Raw genomic sequence first — 25,601 nt, forward strand, 5'->3', positions numbered from 1 at the left:
GGTGAGGCCCCTTCCAGGCCACTGGAGTTCGCCGTGTCGGATTCGTGTTTTCACAAATGAGCGTTGCGGCGGGGACGGTGGATGGTCACCGGCCACCATGGGAAGCACTGCGCTGGGCGCGCTGCCCTCTGCCTCCAGTGCCCGGGCCGACCTCCCGGACGGCCCTGCGGTGGGTTTTGCAAAGCCAGGGGTTTGGGCAGGTGAGTGTGTTTCTTCCACGTAAGTGAGCGGAGCTGGCATCTGTGTCCGGGTCGTCTGTCAGAAATCTGAACCCTCCCTAAGGATATTTTAAGACTAAGGACCAAAATGATCAAGAGAAAAATACACTGAGGTTATAGAATTTGAAATTTTCAGCGATTTGGCAAACCGCTCTCGAGGTGTTCACGGATCAAACTGCAGTAGTCGGGAGGATACTACTGTGTCGTCGGTCCAGGGCTGACTCCGCACCAGGCTGTACCGGAGGCGGCACCTGGGTCAGTACTGGGAGGACCGACCTCCCGTCAAAGTAGCCCTCCCAAGCTGCAGAGGTCCAATGGGTGCCATCCGAGCGACACGAGAGGGTGCTGTCTGAGGAGGGAGCCTGTCCCCGAAATGCAGCAGCCCTACTGTAGGCGCTCAGGACGGCTGGGTGAGAACAGGGTTCTCAAAAGGGTAACACCTGGGAACTTGTTCGAACTGCAGACCCTGGGGCCCCTCCCCCGAGACCTGCCGGAATCGGAGCCTGGGGATGGATTTTGCTCTGTGTCCATTGAGAAATTCACGCCTGGAAGTGCAGGATTCAGTCGGTGTTGGTACAGGCGCAGAGACGTGCAACCATCACCACTCGTTCTGGAACGCTTCATCGCTGACCATCTGGGTTTCCTCCGGTGGATAGGCTCAAGCGTGAGAACTCCTGGGCCGTCTCCCTCGTGCTCCCTTAGGACTTTTGTTTAAAGATAACCTAGGAGGGGCGCCTGGGTGGCTCAGTCGGTTAAGCGTCCGACTTCGGCTCAGGTCCCGATCTCGCGGTCCGTGAGTTGAGCCCCACGTCGGGCTCTGGGCTGATGGCCCGGAGCCTGGAGCCTGCTTCCGATTCTGTGTCTCCCTCTCTCTCTCTGCCCCTCCCCCGTTCATGCTCTGTCTCTCTCTGTCTCAAAAATAAATAAATGTTAAAAAAAAAAAAAAATTAAAAAAAGATAACCTAGGAGATGCCCTTGGGGCACGTTTCAGCAGCGGGACGGCCGGGACTCTGTCGACAGGAACTCTGGCAGCCTCTTGACACGCGTGTCTCCACCCTCTGTGCACCCAGGGCGGGAGGTGGTGAGCCCACTTTGTGGCTGAGAAAACCCAGCCCCCGCTGCCACGCGCCTGGGGAGACCCAGAGCCACGCAGGCTCTGCCCAGCGTGCCGCTCGAAGGCGTGTGCGCGCCTGTCCAAGGACTCCACTCACTGGCTTCTGGAATGGACGAAAGCCTTCTGAAACAAAGTTGTTTATTCGAAACAACGATAAAGTTCACTAAAAACCATGGTTGTTTCCAACTGAGCAATCCAATTGTTCTATTAAAGTCCGGTTCCAAGATGAACTGACCCTCAATCCACACATAGGAAAGAAATCCCTTGTCACACCCGTCAGCTTTCGTAGAGGCCAGGGCAAGAGGGAATCAACGAATCTGTGAGCAAAAGAAAGGACGCCTTTTGGTTTCTCGTCCCCCGCCAAAGCCAACGCTTGCCCTTCTTTAATTTTCTCAGCTGTTCTGTCATTTTAACAGCCCAGCACGAAGTCCACCATGTCCCCCGTTCACCACGTGTATATACAATGGACTATGTTCTTGCACGAGTGAATTTCTCTTCCGGTTTCCCCTCCTCCCAATATAAAATTCCCAAAGGTCTGTTCTTCCAATCGACGTGTTCTTCTAAGCTAGGACATGACGATCCCTAAAAGTTCATCCAGGGCGGAAAAAAGAGCCAAAACGGCAGCGTTAGCCCTTCAAGGAGTAGGCAGTTCACAGGATGAGTTCACTGCAGGGAGCCCCCCAGACAGCCCCCTCCAGACACCTGCTGAAGACCTTTCAGGTGACTGTTTTAAAAACGCCTCCTTATCTAGCGAGAAGGGGGTTGGATCTGGATGGCAACGAGGACGTTGCCTTTTTTTCAGCCCCTAGACCGCCTGGTGTCAGCACGCCCTCACACGGGCTGCCCTTGGTGGTGCTGCCTCCGAAAATTCTGGTGCAGACGCTTCGAACGCGAAGACTGTCAGGAGGTCACCGATGTGACCGTTCTCCCCATATTTCTGGATCTGCGTGTGCGCTCCTCGCAGACGCCCCTCCCGTTTTCACTTCCTGTCCCATCGCTTCCCACCGTGGGAGGTGATGCGTGCTCTGCACCTTAGACCCAACTGAGAGTCCGTTGGCGTGTGGGGACAAAAAGCCCCGAGACGCAGAGGCTGCCAACGTCTGCGACCGGCCCGCCTCAACCTCTGGCGGGTAGAGCCCGCTTGAAAACAGGCAACACGCTCCACTCAGCGTGGTTAACTGCAGAGTCTCGAGGCAACAGAGAGCCACGGCCCAGAAAGCCATCTTCCCGGAGGCCGAGCAGCCTGTTGAGAGCCTGCAAGCCCGTCCCTGAACTTGGGACCCCTCACTCTGCCCCTAGTCACGTTCCCGCTGCCATGAGGGCTTTTTAAGAGTTTCTCTAGAAATTAAGTGTGGGAAATCTGATGGTGTGGCAGAAGGGCATGTACTGCTTCACAGGGACTGGAGCTAAACCAGAGACATGTCTCTTGGGATTTGTTTTTGCAAATAACCACCTCTGCCCAAACCAAAGCCGTGGGCACGCCAGTCCCGGGCCTGAGTCCCCAGCTCCCAGGAGCCGGGGCCCTGGGGTGGATGCTGTCTGGCTCCGACCCTTCCAAAACAGGAATTCGTGTGAAAGCTCCAAAAACAGTTGAAGAAGAAATCTTTGGCGGGGTGGGGGTGGGGGGGAGGCAAATTAAGGTTCAATCACCGAGTTTCTCGAATTGCTATAATATCCGTATTTAATTTGAAATTCCCAATAAAGAAAAGAAAATAACCAAGTACAGATCCACTGGAGGAAAACACGGAGGAAAAAGAAATTTAATATCCAACATGCAAATCAACCTTCAACAGAAATGCAAAACCCGCACAGCACAGCTCACAGCCAACCAAGAGCTGCTCAGAAATGGTTTCTGTATACCGAAGACGGGTGGCCCAGAAGCTGCCGCTGCTGCTGCTATGGAAACGCCAGGGACAGTCAGATCCTAACGTGTCCAATGATGCCGTCGTGCTGTTTTTGCTAAAACAGATTTTGTAGAAACCACATTACTCAAGCCTCAAGGTCGTGAAAAAGAATCTCAACAGGTTTTCTTTGCAGGGTTGAGTACTCTCACACACACAGTCCGTCTGGAAACCAGAAAAGGTCCCTATTTACACCCAACCCGCCCGGCCCCCCCCCCCCCGCGAGCTGAGGACGTGCGTAAAAGCACAAGGAAGGTAAGAGGGACTGAAAGCTTCCCGCCGCTGCCACCTCGGCAGAGCTGGGGCATCACCGTTACGTATGGTCTCCTGTGCGCCAGGACCGGAGCCGCAGAAATAAAGGTGCCCGCTTGCCTTGGGGACCGAGGAAAACCGCGAACTAACTCTCTCCGTGCATCTGCGGCTTCCTCCACTTCGGGGGGCTACCCGCCGTGGCGCTTTGACCCCCGCCCCAGGCCCCTCGGCAGCCTGGCGGCCTGGCTTCTGTGCGTGGGAACCAAGGGGTTCTCCAGGCTGTTCGTTCCGGAGGTTCAGAGAAAAGGCCAGAGGACTCCCTTCTCCCCCCGAGGACCAGGTCAGTGCCACACCAGGTGGAAAAGAACAGAGGAAAGCAGCCAGAGGTGACCGCCCCCCCCTCCCAGGCCGACTCAGGCCACGGGACCAGGAGGTCACTTCAGGCTCACGCTCTGGGGGAGGTGTCGGCCGGCCCTTGCCTCCCTCTCTCCGGGAGCCTGTGTCCCCGTCAGGGTGGCGATGTGTTTTAAGAGAATTCTGCTTTCTGCTACAGAGACGAGAAGCAGCCTGAACAGGAAGAATCAACGTCATGTCAAAAGATACTTGGGCTTGAAACTGGCCATGAAACCCCCATTCTTGCTAATGTGCAAAACCGCCCAGAACACGTGCCCGGGCAGAAGCTATCCAGGCTCATGGAAAACGCTGGCAGCCTCTTAACGTGGGACGCCTTTAAAGAATCTCGGCCAGCGCCTCAAGACCTCCAAATTATGACAGGGTCAAATGCAGTCACGTCAGTCGTTACAATTTACCGACCGCACAGGGCCCGCCTTCTGGAATGTCTTTTAACGGGGGAGAAAAAGAAGTTTCACCATAGGGTCTACTGGCTAGACTCCGCTCCGTGTAGAACAGAAACCTCATTTCTGAGGGTCTGTTCACGGTCTTTGAAAAGCCCAAACGTTGGCAAGAACGGGGCTCTTCGGAAAACCCTTCCCTCTGCAAGTTGATTGGGCTGCAGAATATTTCCCTCGCTTTATTTGTTGCTCTTTGTTGACTATATAATATCATAAATAATACTCTTTTTCTGACATACCGAGCCTCGGCTGTTTACAGAAGCAACGGGCAGTTCCTGTAAGACCTCCGCGTGGGAGACCAAACGCTCCCGCAGCTTTGGAGGCGCTAACAGGTGGAGTGGAGGCGACACACCGTCCATCGACTCCGGGACCGTGACATTTCTGGTCAAGAGAGAACGTTCTCGGTCATGGCCCAAAAAGCGACGCCTCGTCTCTTCCCAGGAAAACTGTACTTTGACTCCAGTTCCCATCTGAGAAATGCACGCGTGCTCTGGCCATCCCCGCGTCACACAAGAGACGGGCACGCTTCCGGCAAAACGCAAGATGGCCTTGCGAGAAGGCAAACCGTACCAACGCCAGGAACACAGCAGGACCAGGGCGCTGGGGCCCCGGTCTCGGCCCTGTCCCTTGTTACTGTTACTTTGCCACTGATGTTGTTGGTCGCTTTGAAAAAATAAGCCTCGGGGGGACAGCTTACTGCCCAGCTACCAAGTGCTTCTAAAACCAGCATGTCCTGCACAGATCGAGAAAGGTGGCCTCCACGACGCGTGTCCGTCTGTCACGGCGCGGTACGGCCGGGGCCGGCTGCCTGGACGGGACTCCGGCTGTCGCTGTGCGTTTTCCTTGCCCGCAGGCTGGGCGTGACGACAGCACGGTGCCCGCGCAGGCTGGCGCCGCCTTCGTGCTGGATGGAAAACAGCCAGACCGTCGTGCGCATCCGCTCGCGTGTGTCACAGATGAGGGGTCGTCTCCAAACTCCACCGCTGCACACGTTTCTAGGACCCGCCAAGCACCTGTACGCGCACGGTACCATCACTAATCCTCAGCTCGCCTGTGACGCGGGCAGAACTCACGTGTGTCACCTTACAGAGGAGGCGTCTGGTGTGCCCAGGGCCCCCCGGGAGCGGGGGCTGAGCCTCAGGGCCCGGTTCCGGCAGGGGGGGGACCCTCTCGTGCCCCTCTGGACTTCTGCGTGGGAGCTACCTCATTCTTCCACGGGAGAGACGTCAGGAGCGTATTTCTCCCGAGACCTGAGTTCCAGAGTCTTAAGACCCCAGATGACCAGGGAGGAAAAAATTTCCCGAAGAAAAAGCTGTACTTTAGCCACCCTAGACACACACTGGGGGACGGCGTTTGGGTCCCCCGGAGAGTACTCCCGGAACACGGGGCCGTGCTCAGGGGTCTGAGGGGCGAGGCCTGGCTCTGTGCTGTCCTGAAACACTGCTCCGGAACGCAAAGTCCTGAGGCAGCTGGGATACAGCCAAGCAGGAGCTGGGCGCTGCCGAGAATGCGAGATTGTTCCAGCCCAGCCCCGTCACACACACGCGCGCGCGCGCACACACACACACACACACACACACACACACACACACACGGATGCTGGGGGGCGGGGAGGCATCCCAGGTCTACCCCCGAGCCGAGCCGTGCAGGGTGGCCGCCCGACCCAGTCGTACACTGCAACCCTGGAGACTTCGGTGAGGTAGGTGGTATCAGCCCCATTGTACAGGTGGGCAAACTGAGGCAGAATGAAACGCAATAGCTTGCTTTTAATAACAGCATACAAAATCTAGAGAAAGCCCCAAAGCAGCCCGTTCCCAGAGCCCAGCGCAAACCCTTGCAGCGTGCGCAGAATAGAACAGGTGGGGGCGAGCCCCTCCGGCCCCTTCTGTCCTCGCAGAGAGGATCTCTACGCACGACTGGAAACCCTCACGTGTTCCTGGGGACTTCAAACAAAACAACGTGGTGACAGAGACCCAGCTTACAGTTTATTCCCACGGGGGCAGGGCACACGCTTCCGCTCTGGAGAAGGCTCGTGGTTTGTCATCACCGGCGGGACTCCCTCCAGCCGGAACCAGGCCGCTCACGCCAACCCACCAGACCGGCCGCGTGGAGGCCAGTTCCGCTTTGCCTCAGTGAGCTGGTCTGAGAAACGGGACCGGCACACTCAGCCAAAGGAAACGAGCTCCGGGAAACACCCCATCCCCTTCCCAGCTCCCCTTCCCCCCCCAACCCCGGCCCTGGGATGGGATGGAGGTTCTACCCGGAACCTTCCCGGGAGGGGGCCGACTCCACCGCACTCCCCCAAAACACTCTTCTCTGTCTGACGACCGAGCCGTCCCACCTGCCCTCAGAGTCCAAATTCTGTGGGTCATGCCAGCCGAGGCGCAGAGCGGGATTATCTCCAAGGCGGAGGTGTGTGTGTTGGTGGTGCTCTTTGGCTGGAAGCAAAGGCCGTTCTGGCAGGATCGGGGCCTGTCTGCTCAGCTCGAGGCCTTTCTGGAACCAGGCGTGGGGTGAGGTATTCCCAGCCCAGGGCAAAACCCTCAACAGCCGCGTGCCCCGTTTAAAACCCCGCGGTAACCCATTTATAACCAAGCGGTGAACGAGGGAGGGCGGACGGGTCGGGACTAACTCGGACGCCGGAGTTCACCGGTACAGCGTTACAGACTCTGAAGCCAGTTCTCCTCGGGGAAGCGTTGATGGTCCGACACACTGAGTGCCCCCGACCGGGGTTGGTGGGGGGGGGAGGGGTCTCTCCACCTGCGGTCTGTCCGAGCGTGAACGTCGGATCCGTAGGTCTGGACACACGCCGGGCGCCGGCCGCTCCTCTGCTCTTACAGCCCCTTGGCGTCTCTGGGCCTCTCTGGGTGCCGAGGGCCCTCCGGAGACGGGCGGGGGCGGGGGCGGGGGGGGGTGGCGCGTGATGGCGGCTGGGCACAGGGGCGGGAGCAGAGCCAGCAGGGGAGGAGAAAGAGGCACTTCAGTTTGGGCTGGTGTTCGTGGAGTCGGCCCCGGCCCCCGGAGTCGAGCGGCCCCGCCTGGCTGGGCTGTCACAGAAGACCCCGGTGGCGGTGGACGGGTAGGCACTTGGCAGCACGCCCGGGGCCGGGCAGGGCCGGGGGGGCTCCGCGCGGGCTCTGCACACGGCTAGGTCATCAGGATGGGCTTCTGCCGCACCTCCAGGATGTCTAGGGCGGCGGGAGGGGGCGGGCGAGACCAGGAGGTGAACACCCCGAGCGCTCCGATTCCGCGGGCAGTCCGCGCCAAGTACTTCCGCGCGTTTCCTCGCACGCCCTCCCGGGGCTGCGAGACCGGTCGTCCCCATCCTCCAGACGGGAACCGGCCTCGGAGCAGCTGCACAGCCCAGCCATGGTGGGGGGGGGGGGGGTGGGGGGGGGGGGGAAGCAGGGCTCCGGTACCGGCCGGCCCGAGTCTGGAGCCCCTGCCCGGCCCCAGGCGCCTCGCCCCGCCCACCCGTGACTCACACCCAGGGGCCCGCAGTCACCCGAGGGGGACAGGAGGAGCCTCCAGAGAGCTGTGAGAAGGGGCCCCATCCACAGGCCTCGACGGGAGGCCGAGAACCCAACACGGACACCTGCTGATGGGCTCTGGGCTGGAAACAACAGGACGGGGAAGGACAGCCCCAGGAGCAGGTCTCAGGTCGGCTACGAAAAAGCCATCCGGTTTTCGGCCTCCAGCAGCGTAGTTACCTGTTAAAATCCGATGCAGCGGCAAAGTGACGTAGGTCAAGTGTGCATAGAGAAGGAAATTTCCATCCGCTCTGTTCAGCTTCAGCCAGGACCCAACCAGGGACCGCCCCGTGCCAGACAGGGACCGAGACCGCAGGTTGGTGGCGTTGTGCAGATCCGCTGGAGGGGAGAAGGCCGAGTCAGGGCCCCCGGGAGGACCAGGGGAGCACCCCCCACCGCAGGCGGCTGCCTAAGGGGCTGGCGCGGCCTCTGCCGCAGCCTGGGCCCTTGACCGCCAGCCCCTCCGTGCCTCAACCTACCGCAGAGCTGCCCGCCCCTGGCCTGTGGCTGCCCCACTCCCTCCTGCCCGCCCAGCCCCACCCACCCCTCCAGCCGTCCCTGACCCCCCTTCCCCATCCCGGACAGTCTCTTCTGCGGGACCTGGCTCATCGTCCCACTGTGTTCTCTGCTTCCCCGTGGCCCATCTGTCACCGGAAGTGGGCCACCAGCGTGCAGGGCCCAGGGCGAGGCTGGGAGGCCCCACCCGCTCTGATGGATCACCCAGGGAGGCAGGCTGGGGTGCCTACCAGCCCTTCCCTACTGATCTGGAAAGGAGCCAAGGTGGGGAGGGTGCTTTGCCCAAGCACACACGAGCAGGTCGAGGCTGGGGCCCTCTGTCTTTGGGCCCTGGCGCTCAGAACGAGGACGGCCCCAGCTCCGGCCAGGGGCCACCCTTTCACCCCTGCGGCGCAAGCGCCCGGTGCCCAGCACCCACATCTCGTCTCCGGGAGCCAGCCTGCCTCCTACAGCCCCTTCCCTGCAGGGACCGCTCAGTGCTACTCGAGCCTTCACATCTGATTCTGTCACTCCCTGCTTAAAACCTTCCGACGGCCTCCCGCCGCTTAGATGGGGTGCCTCCCGGCCTCGCGGCGTGGGGCTCGCTGGCCGCGGGGCCTGCCCCGGCCGGGGAGACGGTGGGAGGTGCGGGGCAGCTGGGAGACTCTGCCGGGCACGAGTGGGCTGGATGGGGCCCCCACAGACCCAGGCAGAGACGCCCGGTCACCACAGGCGGGGAGGTGGGCCCTGAGGAGACCCTGACGGTCACCCCCGTGCAGGCTCTAGAGGGAGGGCACTGAGGAGGAGCACAGCGGCAGCCTGAAGTCACCAAGTGCAGGAATCAACCAGAGAGCTCGTCTCCCACTAGGCGAGGATTTCTCGGACCCTCCGTGTGCAACAGTCAGACCATCGACATCCGGAAAAGTCTGCAAACCGACGGTGCCTCCTATTCTCCACAGAGCGGGAGCTCCTCAGGGCAGGGACTTCCGTCTGGCCGTCTGCCCGTCCACGGCTCCTCCCCAGCCCTGACGGGCACCCACCGGCTCTCCAGCTGCGAACGAGGGACCGAACCGCGAGGAAACAGGGCCGCGGCTGGCCCTCCGGGCAGAAACGGCCGCACTCACCCCCTCCGTTGTCCTCCCGGAAGAACTCCTCACTGTCGTTGGCCGAGTGAGACTTCTTCATCTCAGCGATCCGGTTCCGGGGCACCTTCCTCTTGAGGGACGGGGAGAAGAAGGCGGGCCGGTTGTTCCGCTCCGGGGTGGGGGGCGTGCTGAAGGAGGTCACCTGGGAACAAAGAGCCGCAGTCACGGGGCAGCCCAGGGACCCCGGGAGGGCCCCGACCCCACCCACCGGAGGGCGGGCCTTCCTGGGGCTAGGCGGGCACCGGGGGCCGGTCCAGCTCGAGGGAGGGCAGGAGGACCTCGCTGCCAGCTCTGCCCAAGGAGGGGCCAGGGGCCCCATAGGGGCCCCAGACACCGGCCAGCACAAAGCCTGGCTGCGGACGCTGCCCGAGCCCCCTGCCACGGCACAGGGATCCACGCAAGCTTCCCAACCAATCCGCAAGACAGGAGCCCCATCGGACAGATCGGTAAACTAAGGTGGGACAGCGACCTTGACCCGCCCAAGGTCACCCAGCAGGAGGGGGTCAAAACCAGGGTTCAACCCAGGTCTTCGGCCTCCTAAGCTCTTCACCCCAATTTCTTCTCGGCTGATAAGCCCCCGTCCCTCTCGGCCCCCGCACCCTTTCGAGGAAGTGCAATGGCGAAGCAGCCAACACTTCCGTCCCCTCGTCTCTCGTAACCACACCGCTCAGGCACCAAACGTTCTGGACACCCACGCGGGGCCAGGCAGGCGCAGCACAAGGGACAGACAGGCACACAACACCGGGCCCTGCCCTCAAGGAGCTCACAGTCTGCTGTGGGGGCGACACACTCGGAAAGCGACAACCACAGACTGAATGCTGGCTGCTGAGACAGAAAAAGGGAAGCACAGGATACAGGGGAGCACAGAGCAAATGGGGTCGACAGCCTGGGACATCAGGAAAGGCTTCCCGGAGGAGACGCCGCTTGAGATGGGTCTTGAAGGACGAGTAGGAGTTCGCCAGGTGAAGAAGGGGGGGAAGGGCGTTCCAGGCAGAGGGAACTTGGCCCATCTCCTCCCTCCTCCCCACGCAAACAAGAATCTGAGGAACAACGTGAGCTGGGACTGAGACTTCAGGAGCCCCATCAGTCTCCTCGTCACGGCTTCCGACATCCAGCAAAGTCGCGGCGGCCGCTGGGCTGCAGACGGTCCTCCCACAAGCCAGGGAAGGTTTTTAAAAGATAGAAAAAACAAAACAAAACACCAGATACCACAATACACACACAGTCTGTATTTGTCATGAGCTGGTTACAAAGGACCCCTCTGGAAAAGGGGGGCGAGCGGCAGGAAGCACAGAGGTGGCGGGGGCCCGGAGCAGTCCCCAGGAGGTCAGGCCCCGCCACCGGCACCTGCACGACCCTGGCGGGTCCCTTCCCTCGACCCCGGGCCTCCCTGAGACTCTGAGCCAGGTGCCATCTCCCTCCCCCCCAACTACCACCCCGGGAGGGAGGGACTCTCACTGCCACTAGATGGATGGGAACAGCCAAGACTCGGGCAAGTCCAGTAACACATCTCTCTGTTCGCGAGGCCTTTCACATACACATTCCGCAGGGCCGGGGAGAGGAGTCAGACTCCTTTTCTCCGCCGTCAGCTCAGAAATCTATCAGCAGCCTCTATTTCACAGATAGGGGAAGCCTCCGCTTGGAACCCCCACCCTGGTCTTCGTAAAAATTAAAAAAAAATTAAAAAAAAAAATAGCACTTATTATTTTTATTTTGCTTCTCAAACACATCCGTTGCAGAAGGAACGAAACCAAAAAGGCTACGAAGGAGAGAGAGACACCTGCTATCTGGCTGCCTGGGCATATGCGCGGCTAACGGTTTTACACTAAAAAGCGTAGCAAACACAGGCTTCCTCATCTCGGGCACGTCAGCACTAAGGGCGTTCCACGCCCTTCAGAGTCACTCTCCCAAGCAGGTCAACAGCCAGTGGTGACTGGTGGCTGGGGAAGCACCCCTGAGGTCACGCCCGAGCCAGGTGCCCGCTGTTCAGCAGCAACTCTGAGCCTCCCACCACCGCGGGGCTCCCCGCTTCGGGATGGGAAGAGACTGGTCCCAGGTCACGCGAGCAGCGGTGCCCGGGTTCCAGCCCACGGTGTCTCACCCCCAAGCCCTTTCCTGGAGGCGGGCTGGCCAAAGCTGCTTCCCGGCCCCCGGCGCCCTCACTCACCTCACCCCTGCCAAGACCCACAGCTCCGAGCGGCAACCCCCTGCCAGACCCAAGCCGGGCAAAAGCAGCCAGCGGGTTGCAGACTTTCTCCCGCCCGAGCCCTGGGCCCCACGGGAGGCCCTGGGAATACAGCTGCCACCGACCTCGGCTTCCCACCCCTGCGGAAGGACGGTGGCCTAGAAAGAGTGGGGTTCAAAGGCTCCGTGCTGCCACCCGAGAGCCGTGTGACCTGGGGCAGCGCCAGTAAATCCGGCAAGCGGACAGGAACACCCATGCCTACCCACGGGCTGCCGCTAGAGTTCAACGTGTACGGCACCTGGTAAACCGGCGGGCCAGGCCGAGGGGAGAGCTGGGCGGCTCCGGGACCTCGTGTTCTCCCGCTCGTCCTCACAGGGCAGGAGGAGAGGCTAACTCATCGTCATCCCCACGGCAGTCCCCAGGGAAGGCTGGCCGTGTGCCCCCGCCCGGCCAGCATGAGCCCGGAGGCAGGTGCCGGGCCCAGCCCGGGTTCCCCTTAGGCTTAGCCCAGCTGCAGCTGGCAGTTCTGGGAAGCTGGCCCACGCACGGACCTGCTGTGTGACCTTGGGCAAGTCACTGCCCTCTTTGAACCCCGGCCTCCTCACCCGAGGGGTGGGGTGACGCCACCTACCTCACCGGGGGGCTGTAAGGACCAGGGAGGCGGTGGGAGGCGGATCCGAGGGACGGGAGGCCCCTCCCCGAGCTGTGCAGCCCTTACCCGCTCATGCATGGGCGAGGCCGGGCTGGAGTCCTCTTCCGTCCCGCAGGGGGATGTGTCACCGGTAGACACACGGCTGACTGCCATCTCAGCGTGGCCCTTGCCCTGGGGCCCCTTCATGCGCACAAACTCCATGTTGTTGTACTTGTAAAAGCCGAATGACATCTTCTGTGCCATGCGGGCAGCCACACTCACCTGCGGGCAGGCGGGGGACGGCCTGAGTCAGCGCACGGAGGGATGGGCTCTTCCTGGGGACACAAGTCACTAGTGTCCTGGGAGGGGCCGGCCTCAGGACGGTGCCCGGCTGCGGGACAGCGGCCTGTCCACCCGGTTCCTCCCCGTTCCCTCCAGCCAGGGCCGGCTTCGGGAGTGTCTGCACTCGGGGTGGGGCCTCCTGTCCCTCGGATCAAGCGTGCCCGGATCAGCGAGGAGGAACATTAACGCGGGCCCCGAAGCACCTAGAGGCGCGCGGGGCCACAGGTGCGGAGGAGGGGCGGCGACAGCACCAGGCGGAGCCGGACCGGGACAGAGGGGCCGCGGGGCCACCCACACACGTACTCGGTTGTCATACACCTTCTTGAGTGCCTCGTAGCGGATGGAGCCCTGAAAGATGACACCCTGGAACATGTTGGTTTTGTCACTGGCCACCAGCTCCACACAGACCATCTCTCCTTCCCCCACTGTCATGTCGCTGAACACCTGGGATGGGGCACAGAGGAGGAGAGGGGACAAGTGTCAGCTGCCCACCTCCCAAACCGCTGGCTGCCTCCCAGGCCACCAGCCCTCCCTTGCCCGGGGCCGCCGGGAGGACTGCTCAGAAGCTCCCATCTGGCAGGGGACACAGATGTCACGCTGTTCGCCCACGGCCGCAGCCCCGCCCCTATGGCACAGGGACCAGCACAGGGGCGGCCTAGCCACGGCAGGGGGAGCAGGGCCGGTGTCTGGCAGGGGGAGGTTCACGACAGTGACTCTGGGACAGGAAGGGGATGCGCCACCCGCTGGCCACTGGGAGGACGATGACGCTCATCGCACGCCCTCACGTGGAGTTGAACGGCGCACGTGGTCTGTCCGTCCCGCTGTCCAGCATGTCCTTCCCTCTGGCTTCGGGCACCCAGCCCCAGCCGCCCCACCCCTGCCCTCAGGAGCACCCGGAGTGGCCATCCACCTGGGAGACCGATCCACAGGGGGCTCTGCATCCTGTCACTGCTCCCGGAGCTGGTGCGCAGACCCAGCTTCCAGGTCACCCAGACTCAGGTTCAAATCTCGGCTGTGCCACGCACGGGCTGTGTGAGCCTAGAGAGGGCACTTCGTCCCCTGAGCCTAACTAAGGTGGTGCTTCAAGGCGCCGTGAAATTGAGGTGAGACCCCGCAACATGTGCTCCCTTCTCTGCGAGGCTTCCCTGGGGTCCTGGCCACCTGCAGGCGAGTACAAGCACCTCGGCGGAGGAGAGCAGCTGGGCAGGAGCGGAGTGGGGGCAGGGTGCGCCCGGTGCTCCCCGGCTGAGTCACTTTCTGCCGCGCGTCCCAGTTTTCCCAGACTGGCCCAGAAACTTCCGAAGCCCGGCCCCCCTGACGTCTTAGCATCCCAAGGCGGGGAGGCACTTATTTGGAGTCTTCATGGAGACACTAATGACTCCTGCCCGGGCAGCCCTTTTTATAGGCGTTCATGACGCATCTTTCCACCCATGCGCTCGTTTGATCTTCGACCCCGACGGGTAAGGTAAGTAGGACGCATGATCGTGACGCTCATTTTACAGATGAGAAAACAGGCTCAGGGCTAGGGGGGGCCCCCTGGCCCCAAGTCCAGCACCAGGAAGAGGGGGAGCCGCAGGGGTCGGAGTCGGGACCGACCCTCGCCTGTCTGCAAACACGTGAGGCCCCAGGGAGGCCAGCTTTCCGCGCCCCTGACCGAGAGCCCGAGGGGAGACATGGCTGGGCGCGTGTGGCTCACCTCCTCGAAGCTGTCGATCATGAAGAAGATGTTGGGGTAGCTGATCTTGGATTCTTCGCCCTTGCTGTCCATGGGGTGTTTACTGGGGGACGCGAACACTTGCTGAAAGGAAGGAGATGTGGAGGGTTGAGCGAGGCCCGACCCCCGCACCCAGGCCCACAGCCACTCGAGGGACAGGTCGCTGTGGTCACGCTGCTCAGGGCCAGGCCAAAGCCAGGTCAGGTCCTATGTCGCTCCACAAGGAGCTGCTGGGGACGACCTGGTTCTGTGTGCTCCTTGCAGGCGACACAGGACCCCAGGAGCCGCGTGGCTTTTTTCTGGTCAGAAGTTCACCTCGAGGCAGGGACGGAGGAGGGGGCGGGTGGTGTCCCCCCCCCCGAAACCCTGAGCAGCCGGTGGCTGCCACTTCTGGGCTGCGCTGGCCGTCAGGAGGCCCGCGGGCCCTCAGCCCCACGGCTTACCTGGGACTTCTTCTTATGGATGTGGATGTCCCCCCCATCGGCGCGCGTGCACACGGCACATGTCACCATGTAGTCCAGCTGGAAGAGAGCGCGCAGGACGGCATGCGTGGAGGGGTCTGCTGTCCCTCGGGGCCTAGGACGGCCCTCCTCCGGGAGCCCCGCCCCCTACTACACCCCTGTACCTTCTGCAGGATGAGATTCAGGCAGACGCTCTCCTCCCAGTCAATGTCAGGGTCCCCGAGGCCCGGCAGCTTCTTGGAGTCACGCCGGTACACCTCCACGTCCACCTCGGGCTCAGTCTCTGCCAGCTGCGAGGATGGGCACGGATGAGCCTGGCCGTGGCCTCCGGGGCTCTTCCTCCCCACCCCCGCCCCACTACTGGGTGGGCAGGTGTTCACGCGGACGCGGACTCCAGCGATGCGACCCCAGGGCGGTCAAGAAGTGTGCCTGGGGGGGGGGGGGGGGGGTCCCTCGGGCCCTGCAGCAGGACGTGGGGAGCCCAGCCTCCCGTCCCACCCACACGGCTTCCGTGCAACCTGCCTGTAGGGGGCTGTCCACCCTGCCACCCGCCACCACCGGCCGAGCGCCGGAAGCCCCCCTCCCCCCTCCCGCGGGTCGCTATGGCAACCGGGTACCAGCTCAGCCGCAGGAAGGGGGAGGGGGTGGGCTTGCCGCAGAGAAGCCGCAGCGCGCAGGCGCCGCCGCCGCGGGAAGCGCCCACACTGCGCCTGCCCAGCGCTTTCCTCCCTTTCTGTTCCTTTGGGCGGTGGGGGCGGAGGGGCTGCCTGGGAACGGCCGTCGGCTCTCCCTGTGTGTCCCTCCGTGCCCACCCTGCACCCTTGAGGCCCGCAGGGTCTCCCCACGTCGCCGCCCGCCCCCTGCCCTCCCAACACTACCCAGTCTGCTCTGGTAGGTGCTTGGCGCCCCCTCCAGCTCCACGTGTGCTGGTCCCTCCAGTGGGAATGCCCTTGGGCCACCGTGGTCCCCTCACTCTGTCCTACAACGCCGAGGCCAGGTGTCACCGCCTTCTCTTGTGGGCTCCCCCTAACCGCCCCTGCCCCCCCCCCCCGTTCTTCCCACTACAACAGCACCGACCGCCCTGTGTCCCCAGTTGTGCCCTCTGTGTGTCCCAATAGACTGCAGGCCCCCCGAGGGCAGGGCCAGGTCTGAGTCATTTCTGTGCTCCCAGTGCGGAGGGGGAGGGGCCTCTGCATTTGCTCACTGCGGTGTTCAATGGAACATTCTAGCATGGGGGCAGCTGGACTTGCCACATGCTCCCCAAACCTTCCCGAGAGTTTGCACTTGGTCCCCAAACTCCTCAGTCCTGGATCCAAGAAACTTTCCTTCCCACCTCTTCACCTGGCCCCCCTGGGAACATGCCTGGAGCGTGCCTGGGACCTGGCCTCTCTGTTCTCCCGCCTGCCTCCCGGAGAGTTCAAGGCTGGGTAGGGCTGAGAAAACCATCTCTAACCAGAGCTGGGGCCTCCCTCGGCCCCAAAATTCAAGGTCCAGCTGAGAGTCTCAGATCCTTATTATCAGAGCCTCTGATCTGAGCAGGTGGCCTTTGGGAAAAGACTCCCAATGTCTGCAACGTGAGCTCCAGCAGAGGCCGGCAGGCCAGAGTGGTGCCGGCTGGCGGGCAGAGGCCACGGCCCTGCGGTCCCCTGGCGGCGTGCCCTTGGGCAGAATGCTCGGCGGTTCCCGTTTCCTCTCAGGTGAGCCTGTGCCCCTGGGCTGCGCTGAGCGACGAAAGCATGCCCACAGTGAGGGTCACAGCCAGAGAGGCTCCCTCGGTGCTCACCACCCTCTCTGCCAGGGGACTCGTGCGGTCACGCCATCCCACACGTCTGGTCTCCGGGGTGTGTGCAATCAGAGGACCCTAACCTTAGTGCGCATCTGCCCGGCCCCCTTCCCCGGACAGGCTGAGCCCCGGGGAGGAACTGATGGGCCACAGTCACATGGCAAGTCACGGGGAGACAAGTCACGGGGAGACAAAGCCAGAATGGCGATCTCCCAGATGCACCCCCCCCCCGCCCCGACAGGGCGGGCGTGGTGACCCGGGGCTGAGGAGCCCTGGGCCAGGCTCCCGAGGTGCTCAGCTCATGGACCTCTCCACCAATACCTGCCCCCGCCAACTCCACCAACTGGGGCCTTTTCTTCGTCCCTCCCAGAGGGCACCCCCTGCCCCCCTTCTCACCCTGCCGGACTTGGCTCGTCAGGTCCCGTGTCCCTGCTGGCCACGCCCCCTTATCCTGGGACCCCCATCTCTCCAGCCAGCCGCTCAGCGTCTCCTGCTGGTCCCTCTGGCTTCAGGCTAGCTCAGAGCTCGGCCCCAGGCCCTCTGACCGGCACACCTCAAAGTCTCCCTCCGCTTCCCACACATGCCTACGGCCCCAGGTGTCATCTCAGAGCCAGTGGTCCTGACCCGAGACCCTGTCCCTGGTCTCTCTGCTGACTTTCAGACAGGAGATCACCACCAGAAGACATCGTCGTCTGATGTCCCACGGGCACCTAGCACTCAACCTGCCCCACAGTCAACTCCGTCCCCCTGCGTCCCCTCCTGTGAGGGCATCGCACTCACCCTGGGCCCAAGTCAGGGACCTGGCCCACATTCAGTCACCTGAAGCCCTGCTAGTTGAGCTCACTTCCTCGGCCTCCCTGCACCCCGCCCGCTGACTGCCCCCCTGCGTCCCGACCTGATGTCCGTGCCCCTGCACCTGACCCCCTCCCTCGTTTCTGCTCCAACCCCTCCAGCCCGACAGCCTGCTAAGCCCCAACTCCTGGCCATGACCTTCAGCCTCCACACGGTCTGGCCTGCGCCTACCTCGTTTCGCCCCCCACCTTTCTGTGCCCAGGCCGCACGCTACCACCCGCGGCCACCTGAATGCACGGGGCTCTCGCGCAGCTGCAGGCCCCCGCTTTGGGCCATCGCCCCTCCTGCTAGGGAACCTCCTTCCATCCTTGCAGACTCACCTCACCCAAGTGGCCTCTGCCGACCACTTCTACCCCTTCCGGTCACCGGATTTACCGTGTCGCCCGGCTCTGTGTGACGCACTTCCGGGTACGCAGCCGGCTGCCGCGCCACTCGGATGCCCAAGGGCCCCGCCCAACCCCGGGTCCTCCTGCGTCGGCTCTCGGGCCGCCGGCACCCAATCACGGCGTCTCCTTTGCAGCAGCCACCAGGCCTGTCCGTTCGCAGAACACCTATGCTGTGAGTGCCACGCTCGCCCAACAGGCACGCGGCAGGGAGGGGGCTCCCCGCACTTGACACACGGGCCACAGCTCACAGGCCGCGGCCGAGGGGTCAGAGGCCACTGCGCCTGGAGCCAGGGGTCTGTGAGCTCCAGACCCGCCTCCACAGCCCTCCCAGTTTGGGGCAGAAAGGAAAACGACACATTTCCACGTTTGGCATACAGGTCGCTTAAACATTTTACGAGCTAGCAACGCTTCTGAAAAACAGACAGACATGTGCGAAGTTTGTCTTATAAACTCGTCCGCGCACTTCGGTTTAGTGGAGGGAACACCCTAGGTGAGTCACGTCGCCTCGGAGCCCTTGGTCTCCCCGTCTGACCTGTCCAGGGGCGGGGAGGACACGACAGGTAACGTGTCTGCTGCACGTAAGGGCTCAGACCTGCCAGCATCATCTCTGAGCTGCGGCATCCTGCCCGTGGCCAGGGCTGACCCTGGCCCCCGGGGTCAAATCTCTGCTCTGTTGGGAGATGCTGGCCAAATCACCTCGCCTCTGAACCTGCTTCCTCGAAGGTACAATTGTGATGGAACCCCTGCCCTTCCAGGGTCACGAAGACCAGCGGGCGTGTGTGGCCGTCTCCACGCGGCCCCTGGCACCCAGCAGGTGCTCCGTGGGCATCACCTTCCCCTGATCACCTGCGTGAGGACTGCAGGGAGGCCGACGCGGCTGGCTAAGAGCGGACCCCGCAGGGATGCGGGGCTGGGGCCGGGGGGGCTGGCTCACCTTCCTTCCGTCCACGCCGCCCTCGCTGCCCGCGTATGCCAGCTTCCGGCGCACGTAGAAAAGCATGTCGTCCTGCCGTGGCGCCCACTTCTCCATGAAGTAGGTAGAGAACATCCACGTCCAGAAGACGATGCGGTCATCCTTGAAGCACCCTGCAGCGGGGAGGCCAGAGAAGACTGAGAAAGGACGGGCCAACCCGGCCCTGGCGTGTGACCTTGGCCAAGCCCTGTCTCCCCCCCCTTCTCCGCACTCCCAACCCCCAACCTGCATGTCTGCTTGGAAATCTGCTGGAGCTCTCTCTGCGATGCGCTAAGCCCCCTGCTCCCTCACCGCCACCCCCCACCCCGGCCAGGGGACGGGGGCTCAGGGACACCTCCCAGCAGGCCCAATGCCTCCACCCAGCAGAGCCCGAGAGCCCCGGCTCCCAGCCCCACAGCCCCCGGCGACTCGGCGTGGATGAATCAGCAGCTTCGGAGGGAAGGGAGGCCCTGAGGAGAGTCAGCGTCACCGCTGTCTGGGCTGGGAGCTGACGACGGCTCAGGCTCCGGAGGGAGCTCAGGCAGGCTGGCACCACCCTCGGCCAGCATCCCCCACCCCCACCCCAGGCTGCGGCAGTTCCCACGGAGAACCCGACTTAAAGGAACAGCCCGGCCGCAGGCACAAAGCAGGGAAGGCGTCCACCCCCTCCCTCACCCCTGCACGCAGCGGAGCCTTTCACGCCAGATCTGTTCTTGCCTGATCTTCGGCGGGGGGGGGGGACTCTTTCTTTCGTTACAAATACTTTTTCTTCGGGATACATAAATCTGTCATCGTCCTTCCCGCACGAGAAGTCGCCCAAGCGCTCTGGTGGGAAAGACCTGGGTGCCCGCTCCAGCTCGGCCACTTGCTGGGTGACGGCAGGCAGGCTGTTTGGGGCTCTCTGGTCCCTAGGTTCCTCCCAGCGAATGTCGACTGACCGGGAGCTGCCCGGGAAGCGGCACATACAGAGCCCGTGCCTGGCACAGAGCGGGGTCTACGACGGTGGGCTTCCTTTCTGGGCACACCCGACGAAATGTCAAGGTACCCGACAGGGCTGCTTCTCACGAACTCAAAAGATTAAACTGTTGCTGGTTTCTTCCTCTCTTTTCCAGAAACTACTCCACCACTGTGACCTCGTCCTGGGTTTGGGATGCCAGAAAGACCTAGTCCCCACCCCTAGGGATGGGGAACCCGAGAGCCGGCCGGTGCCGGCCCCCTCCCCCGACACAGGACTGTGGTCTCCCGCGGGGTCAGCCGTGAGGCTCTGGAAGACTGAATCGCAGAAAACCCCGGGCTTTTGTTCATTTCAGCCACACCGAGACCAAAGCACCGGGGCTCCAAACCAGCCTCTGCCCTCTGCCAGGCCGCCGCCCGCAATCTGTGGCCCACCCACTCCCACGCCCTGCTTGGCTCCCAGAGGGAGGAAGACAGAAGGGGCCTTCTGATTGGGGGTCCAGGTCAGGGAGCCTGCCCGTCGGCCCCAGGCTCACCGGCACCAGGTGGAACCAAGCCCACCAGGTGTCATCACTGCTTTGAAATTCCCACCACGCCGACCTCAGGCACTGCGGGTGCCCTGCAGAGGCGAGGGGAGGCGCCCCGTCAGCCCTGGAAAACTCCCCAGAAGCCACTCTGGCCGTGAGTTGCTGGAGTCGCGGCTCAAAGCCCCGCCACCTGCCACGGAGAGGCAGAAGCTGGCTGTCAGCGTCCTTCCGCAGGGGATCGCTTTCGTTGTGCTGACACCAGTCACCCGGCAGTGACCCGGTGCCAGCTGGGCACCCAGTCGCTGTCAGGGACGACGAGCAGGCCACCGGCTGTGATTCGTGACGCGCCTGCCACCTGTGGGTCGTGGGCGAGGAGCCCCACGTGGGGGAGCCCTTCAACAGTCACGGCGCCCCACCGCACAGGAGAAGAAACCCACCGTCGGGAGGTTCAAGGACCCTCTCAAGCTCACAGTTAGAAGCTGATGCAGCCGCAGACCCCTCGGACCCGCACTCAGGCTCTTGACAAACGCCCCCGCGCTATGCTGGGCAACCTGGCGGAACGAAGGACCCGGATGCCCGGTGAGCAGCTGTCGCGCCCGGGGAGCGCAGAGGACAGAAGGCTTCCTGGGCGGGGGATGGAGTCTGGCTTCAGGAGCAAAGTTCCGGGGGTGGGCGCAAAACAAGCACCCGTCTGCCCTCGATAGAGGGGCGCAGCGGGGGCCAGGCGAGGGGGCCCCCGTTTCCCTGCTTCACGGCGCTAAAAACACTCTGGTCGCACCCCGTCCACCCCGGCCCAGGAGTAAAGTCCGCAGACCCCGGAGCCTGAAGCAGACGGCCGGCTAGTAGTTCACGCCTCGTACGAAGGCTCGGCCCAAAGCCCACCCTTCCGGGGTCCCCCACTCTCCACCGGCCACACCCAAACCTCTCGGAGGGGACGGTGCTGGGCCCGGCACGCAAATGCCCCCCACCAAACCCCCAGCAGCCAGGTGGCCGGCAGCGGTCTGTGGGTGCCACGCGCCCAGCCGTCCCCCGTCTCCCCCCAACCCCCAACCCCAGCGAGCGCCACCTCTGCTGGGACACACCAGCTGCCACTTGCACTCCCCACCCCCCCCCCCCCCCCCCCGTCAGCCACAGGTCCCGGACTTAACAAGCCCCAAAGAAGCCCCACTTGCTGGGCTCCCCAGGGCCCAAAGCAATGACTCCATGGTGGAAGCAGGACGAGTGCGTGGGGGCGGGTAGGCCTACTGTGTGCACCGAGCAGGTGCGATGGGAGAGAAGAGGAGAGGGCTGACCCTCACCCAGCCTGCCACCAGGCGCCCGGCACGTGCAAGTTAGGAGACCCAGCGCCGAGCTCTGAACGGAACAAGGGGCTTCGAAATTCGGTCTACACCATGGACGCCGTTAACGTTATCTTAACGTTAATCGTTAACGTTATCTTAGTACCAACCCAACAAGCCCCGCAGGAAGAAACTCAAACTGTCAGGGAAAGCCCCGCACACCTCACTCTAACACAAGGTGAAGAACGTCCCACCGGGAGGCGGGAGAGGTGTTCAAGTCAAAGAGCCACCAGGACAGCCGCCAGAAGGGGGCCACGGGCGACACGGCGGTGGCACAGACCCCCAGACCATCTCCACGCCCGGGACGCTCAAAGTCAAAGAGCAGGAAGAGAAATCACAAAGGTCAAGAGCTGTCCTCCGGAACGCTTGAAACTGCCCTCGTGTCCCAGAGAAGCAAAATGAAAATCAAAGGGAACTCGAAAACCAGGAGAGAGAAATCCGCAGTCGAGCAACAGACGTCCGTAATATAGAAGGAACTGACATCACAGAAGTTACGGAAGGAAATGCCTAAGACCCTAACAGCTACGTGGGCGAAACACCCAAAGAGGTAGCATAACCAGTTAACAAAAAGGTGGGAAAACGTTAATCCCACTGGTAATGAAAAATCCATGACAAAGAACGAGCTGTCGTTTTTAAGAGGGCAGGGTTGGTATTTACAAAAATCCCACTTACAAAAACTGGCGGGGTCTTACGAACATACATGTTTGCCACCGACTGAGCCCTTCCTAGGTACTCACCCAAGAGATGAGACGTGTCTACGTAAACACCGGGCCACAGATACTCCTAGAAGCTTTATTCGTGACAGCCCCAAACTGGAGGCCAGGAAAACGGACCGACGTGACACAGCCAGTCAGTGGCCTATTACTGAAAGTGAAAACAAACTCTGATCCACACAATGCTAGGGATAAATCTCCAGACCTGCCCAAGGCAAGCGTAAAGGGCTACGCGGGTTTCTGCCTGCAGGGACAAGCAGCAAATGGCCAATGTCCCCACACGTTCTGCCTCTCGTGGTGGTGGCTCCCCAGGTGCGCGCAGCCACGAACCCCATCAGGGCTTCCGCTTTACACGCATGCAGTTTGTTTTACGTGAACTGGGCGCCAGTAACGTCAGTAAAAAGTTGTACAGGTCCAGGATGGCGTGTAATCCGACGTTCGGGGAAGAGCCCAGGGCTTCAGCCGCAGACACGCTGACCAGAGCTGGGGGGCCACAAGGAAGTACCAGAAGCAAACAACGAGAGTGACGGGAGCTGCTGGGCCCGACAGGGACTATCTTTTCCTTTCTGCTTTTATTTTATTTCCAGTATTGTTAACAGTAAGAGGACACCCCCTTTTCCCGTGAAGGTACAACTTTTGGTGAATGGCATAGGGCTGACGAAAGAGAGAGAATGGACGGGGGTGGAGAAGGGACCCCCCCCCCCCCCCGCCAGTCTTCGGAGACCTCGCGCTCCAAGTCCAAAGCTAGGGTCGAGAGTCCAGACTGGGCGGGAATTCTGGCTCCTGGAGGCACCGTGCGGTGTCAGAATTTGCAGGCACACCCAAGTTCAGGTCCCAGCTCTACTCCGCACTAGCCAGGCAGCCAATTCACGCAACCTCTCTGAACCTCAGTGACCCCATCCGTAAGATGGGTCTCACCTGCCAGCCTCCCGGAACCGACGGTGAGGACGGGGTGAGAGGCCAACAGAGCGTCCTTTGCAAGCTGTAAAGTTCCATCCACACGTGGGTTCGTGGGGACCCTCTGCGCTGCTGCTTTGCACGTCTCTCTCAGCAACGTGGCCTTTCCCGAGGCCTGCCCAGCAAGAGATCCCCTGGGTCACAAGCCAGGCAGCTGCCACTCCAGCAGGGAGCTCCCTCACCTGCAACACTCTCCCCGTCCCTGTGTCCCTGTCTCCTTCGCCAGCGGGTTTTCAGGACCCTTGAACCCAGTGGAGGGACTTATGGGAGACAGGCAGCCCCTGATGCTGGGCCACTCACCTGGGAAACACTGCAGACAGCCCCCCCGCCCGAGGGCCACCTCCCCTGCTGGCCCGGGGTCCTAAAGCACCATCTTTTAAATTTTTTTTTTTAACGTTTATTCATTTTTGTGGGACAGAGACAGAGCATGAGTGGGGGAGGGGCAGAGAGAGAGGGAGACACAGAACCCAAAGCAGGCTCCAGGCTCTGAGCTGTCAGCACAGAGCCCGACGCGGGGCTCGAACTCGTGAACCACAAGATCATGACCTGAGCCGAAGTCAGATGCTTAACCGACTGAGCCACCCGAGCACCCTGTTATGTTCTTTAGCCAGAAACGCGGGGTTGGCCGTGTCACGCCAGCACGCGGTCAGCGGGTCACCCCAGCGTGGGGTCAGCGGGGTCACCCCAGCGTGGGGTCAGCGGGGTCACAATGTCACCCCAGCACGGGGTTGGCGGGGCCACACCAGCGCTCCTAAGGGGACACCCAGTTAGGTTCTGCAAGCCTCTGGACACATTGTCGTCCACCAATCAACACGCAACCTTGTTTTATGTGTGTTTGTTTCAGGACACCTGATTTGATACATTGTCGATTCCTCAACACCGAACGCAGGCCAACAGCACAGTAACTTGCGCCTGAGCGAAGCTCACTTAATACACAGACCTTCTCCACAAGGGCCGGTCACAGCCTTCTCATGCCTGGGACCAGACAGACCGAAGCATTATGTTTGGGGTTGCTTTATTTGTTATTTTTATTTTTTGAGATGGGGGCGCATGAGAACGAGGGGCAGAGAGAGAGAGAGAGAGAGAGAAGTGGGGCTCACTGGGAGCAGGGCTCGAGCTCACGAACCATGAGATCACGACCTGAGCTGAAGTCAGATGCTCAACCGACTGAGCCACCCAGGCGCCCCTTGGTGTTGTTTTAAACAGCAAAATCGGGGCGCCTGGGTGGCTCAGTCGGTTAAGCGGCCGACTTCGGCTCAGGTCACGATCTCGCGGTCCGTGAGTTCGAGCCCCGCGTCGGGCTCTGGGCTGACAGCTCGGAGCCCGGAGCCTGCTTCTGATTCTGTGTCTCCCGCTCTCTCTGACCCTCCCCCGTTCATGCTCTGTCTCTCTCTGTCTCAAAAATAAATAAATGTTAAAAAAAAAAAATTTTTTTTAAATAAATAAATAAATAATAAACAGCAAAATCACCAACACAAAGCACAAAAATGCAAAATACAGGCACTAAATCGACCGCAAAAGGACACTCGTGTACCGTATGAGCTGAGACAAGGCAGAAGCAGAAGGTCACCTTGTTCGACCTCAGGGGGTGGGTAACCTGCACCCGTCAGGCAACTCAAACTTTTCACCACTGTGCGCATGTCTGCAATTAATCACGAAAGCACCATAAGTACTGATTTGGTGGCCACCAATAAATTTTAGCAAGCAGGTGAATTTCCAAATACTGATCCATGAATAATGAAGATGGGCCATATGGGAAGAACTAACAGCCGTCAGCTCCCAGGGGGTCCAACTGTTTCCCCTGCCTCCGGCAAATTATTGTCCGTTGACCAGACCTTTGAGAAATCGTGAATTAGATTTTGGGAGGCATTCCTTGAAATCACCCCCGTCCACTTTAAGACCATTAAACCACATGGCTTAATAAGCAAGCCGTGGTAACAACACCCCGAGTAAAACATTCACAGCCATTAAAAATGAGAACCGTGTATTCCAACAGAGAAAACTGTCCGAGAGCCACTTCTAAAAAAGGTACTTTGAGTAGCAGGCCAAGAGATGTTTTTGAGAGGGCAATTCTACCAGAGCCTCAAGAAACAGCTAGTTCCAGTGCGACTCATACATTTTTAGAGCCTAAGAAATCTGCAAATTCTTTTTAACAAGGCAGCATAATGTTGATTCCAAAAATAGTGCATGCATATACATGTGCATGCAGGAAAGCACAGGCTTGTGGACAGCAACACAAAAATCTTCAAAGCAATATTAAAAAGTATATGCCATTTCCAAGCAGGATTTAATCTAATACAA

At 61.3% G+C, this 25,601-nt stretch overlaps 1 protein-coding gene across 4 annotated transcripts in view; it reads right to left on the bottom strand.

The window, feature by feature from the left end:
* Positions 1–2,995: 2,995 nt before the first annotated feature.
* KIAA0930 (KIAA0930 ortholog) overlaps positions 2,996–25,601 on the bottom strand; it is a 39,188-nt gene continuing 16,582 nt past the window's right edge. For 3 of the 4 annotated variants that reach the window (XM_019447171.2, XM_053895769.1, XM_019447169.2), the window contains 9 exons: positions 18,795–18,946; positions 15,004–15,129; positions 14,822–14,899; positions 14,361–14,462; positions 12,968–13,108; positions 12,410–12,604; positions 9,486–9,648; positions 8,047–8,205; positions 2,996–7,524 (listed from right to left, as the gene is read on the bottom strand). In XM_019447171.2, coding sequence (XP_019302716.1) covers positions 7,484–7,524; positions 8,047–8,205; positions 9,486–9,648; positions 12,410–12,604; positions 12,968–13,108; positions 14,361–14,462; positions 14,822–14,899; positions 15,004–15,129; positions 18,795–18,946 — 1,157 coding nt within the window. In that variant the 3' untranslated portion in view covers positions 2,996–7,483. The remainder of the gene's footprint in view (positions 7,525–8,046; positions 8,206–9,485; positions 9,649–12,409; positions 12,605–12,967; positions 13,109–14,360; positions 14,463–14,821; positions 14,900–15,003; positions 15,130–18,794; positions 18,947–25,601) is intronic. The other variant, XR_008419687.1, reaches the window with a different exon arrangement.

The sequence above is a fragment of the Panthera pardus genome, unplaced genomic scaffold (genome assembly GCF_024362965.1).
Source record: "Panthera pardus isolate Hobbes unplaced genomic scaffold, ASM2436296v1 HiC_scaffold_6, whole genome shotgun sequence".
Classification (NCBI taxonomy): domain Eukaryota; kingdom Metazoa; phylum Chordata; class Mammalia; order Carnivora; family Felidae; genus Panthera; species Panthera pardus.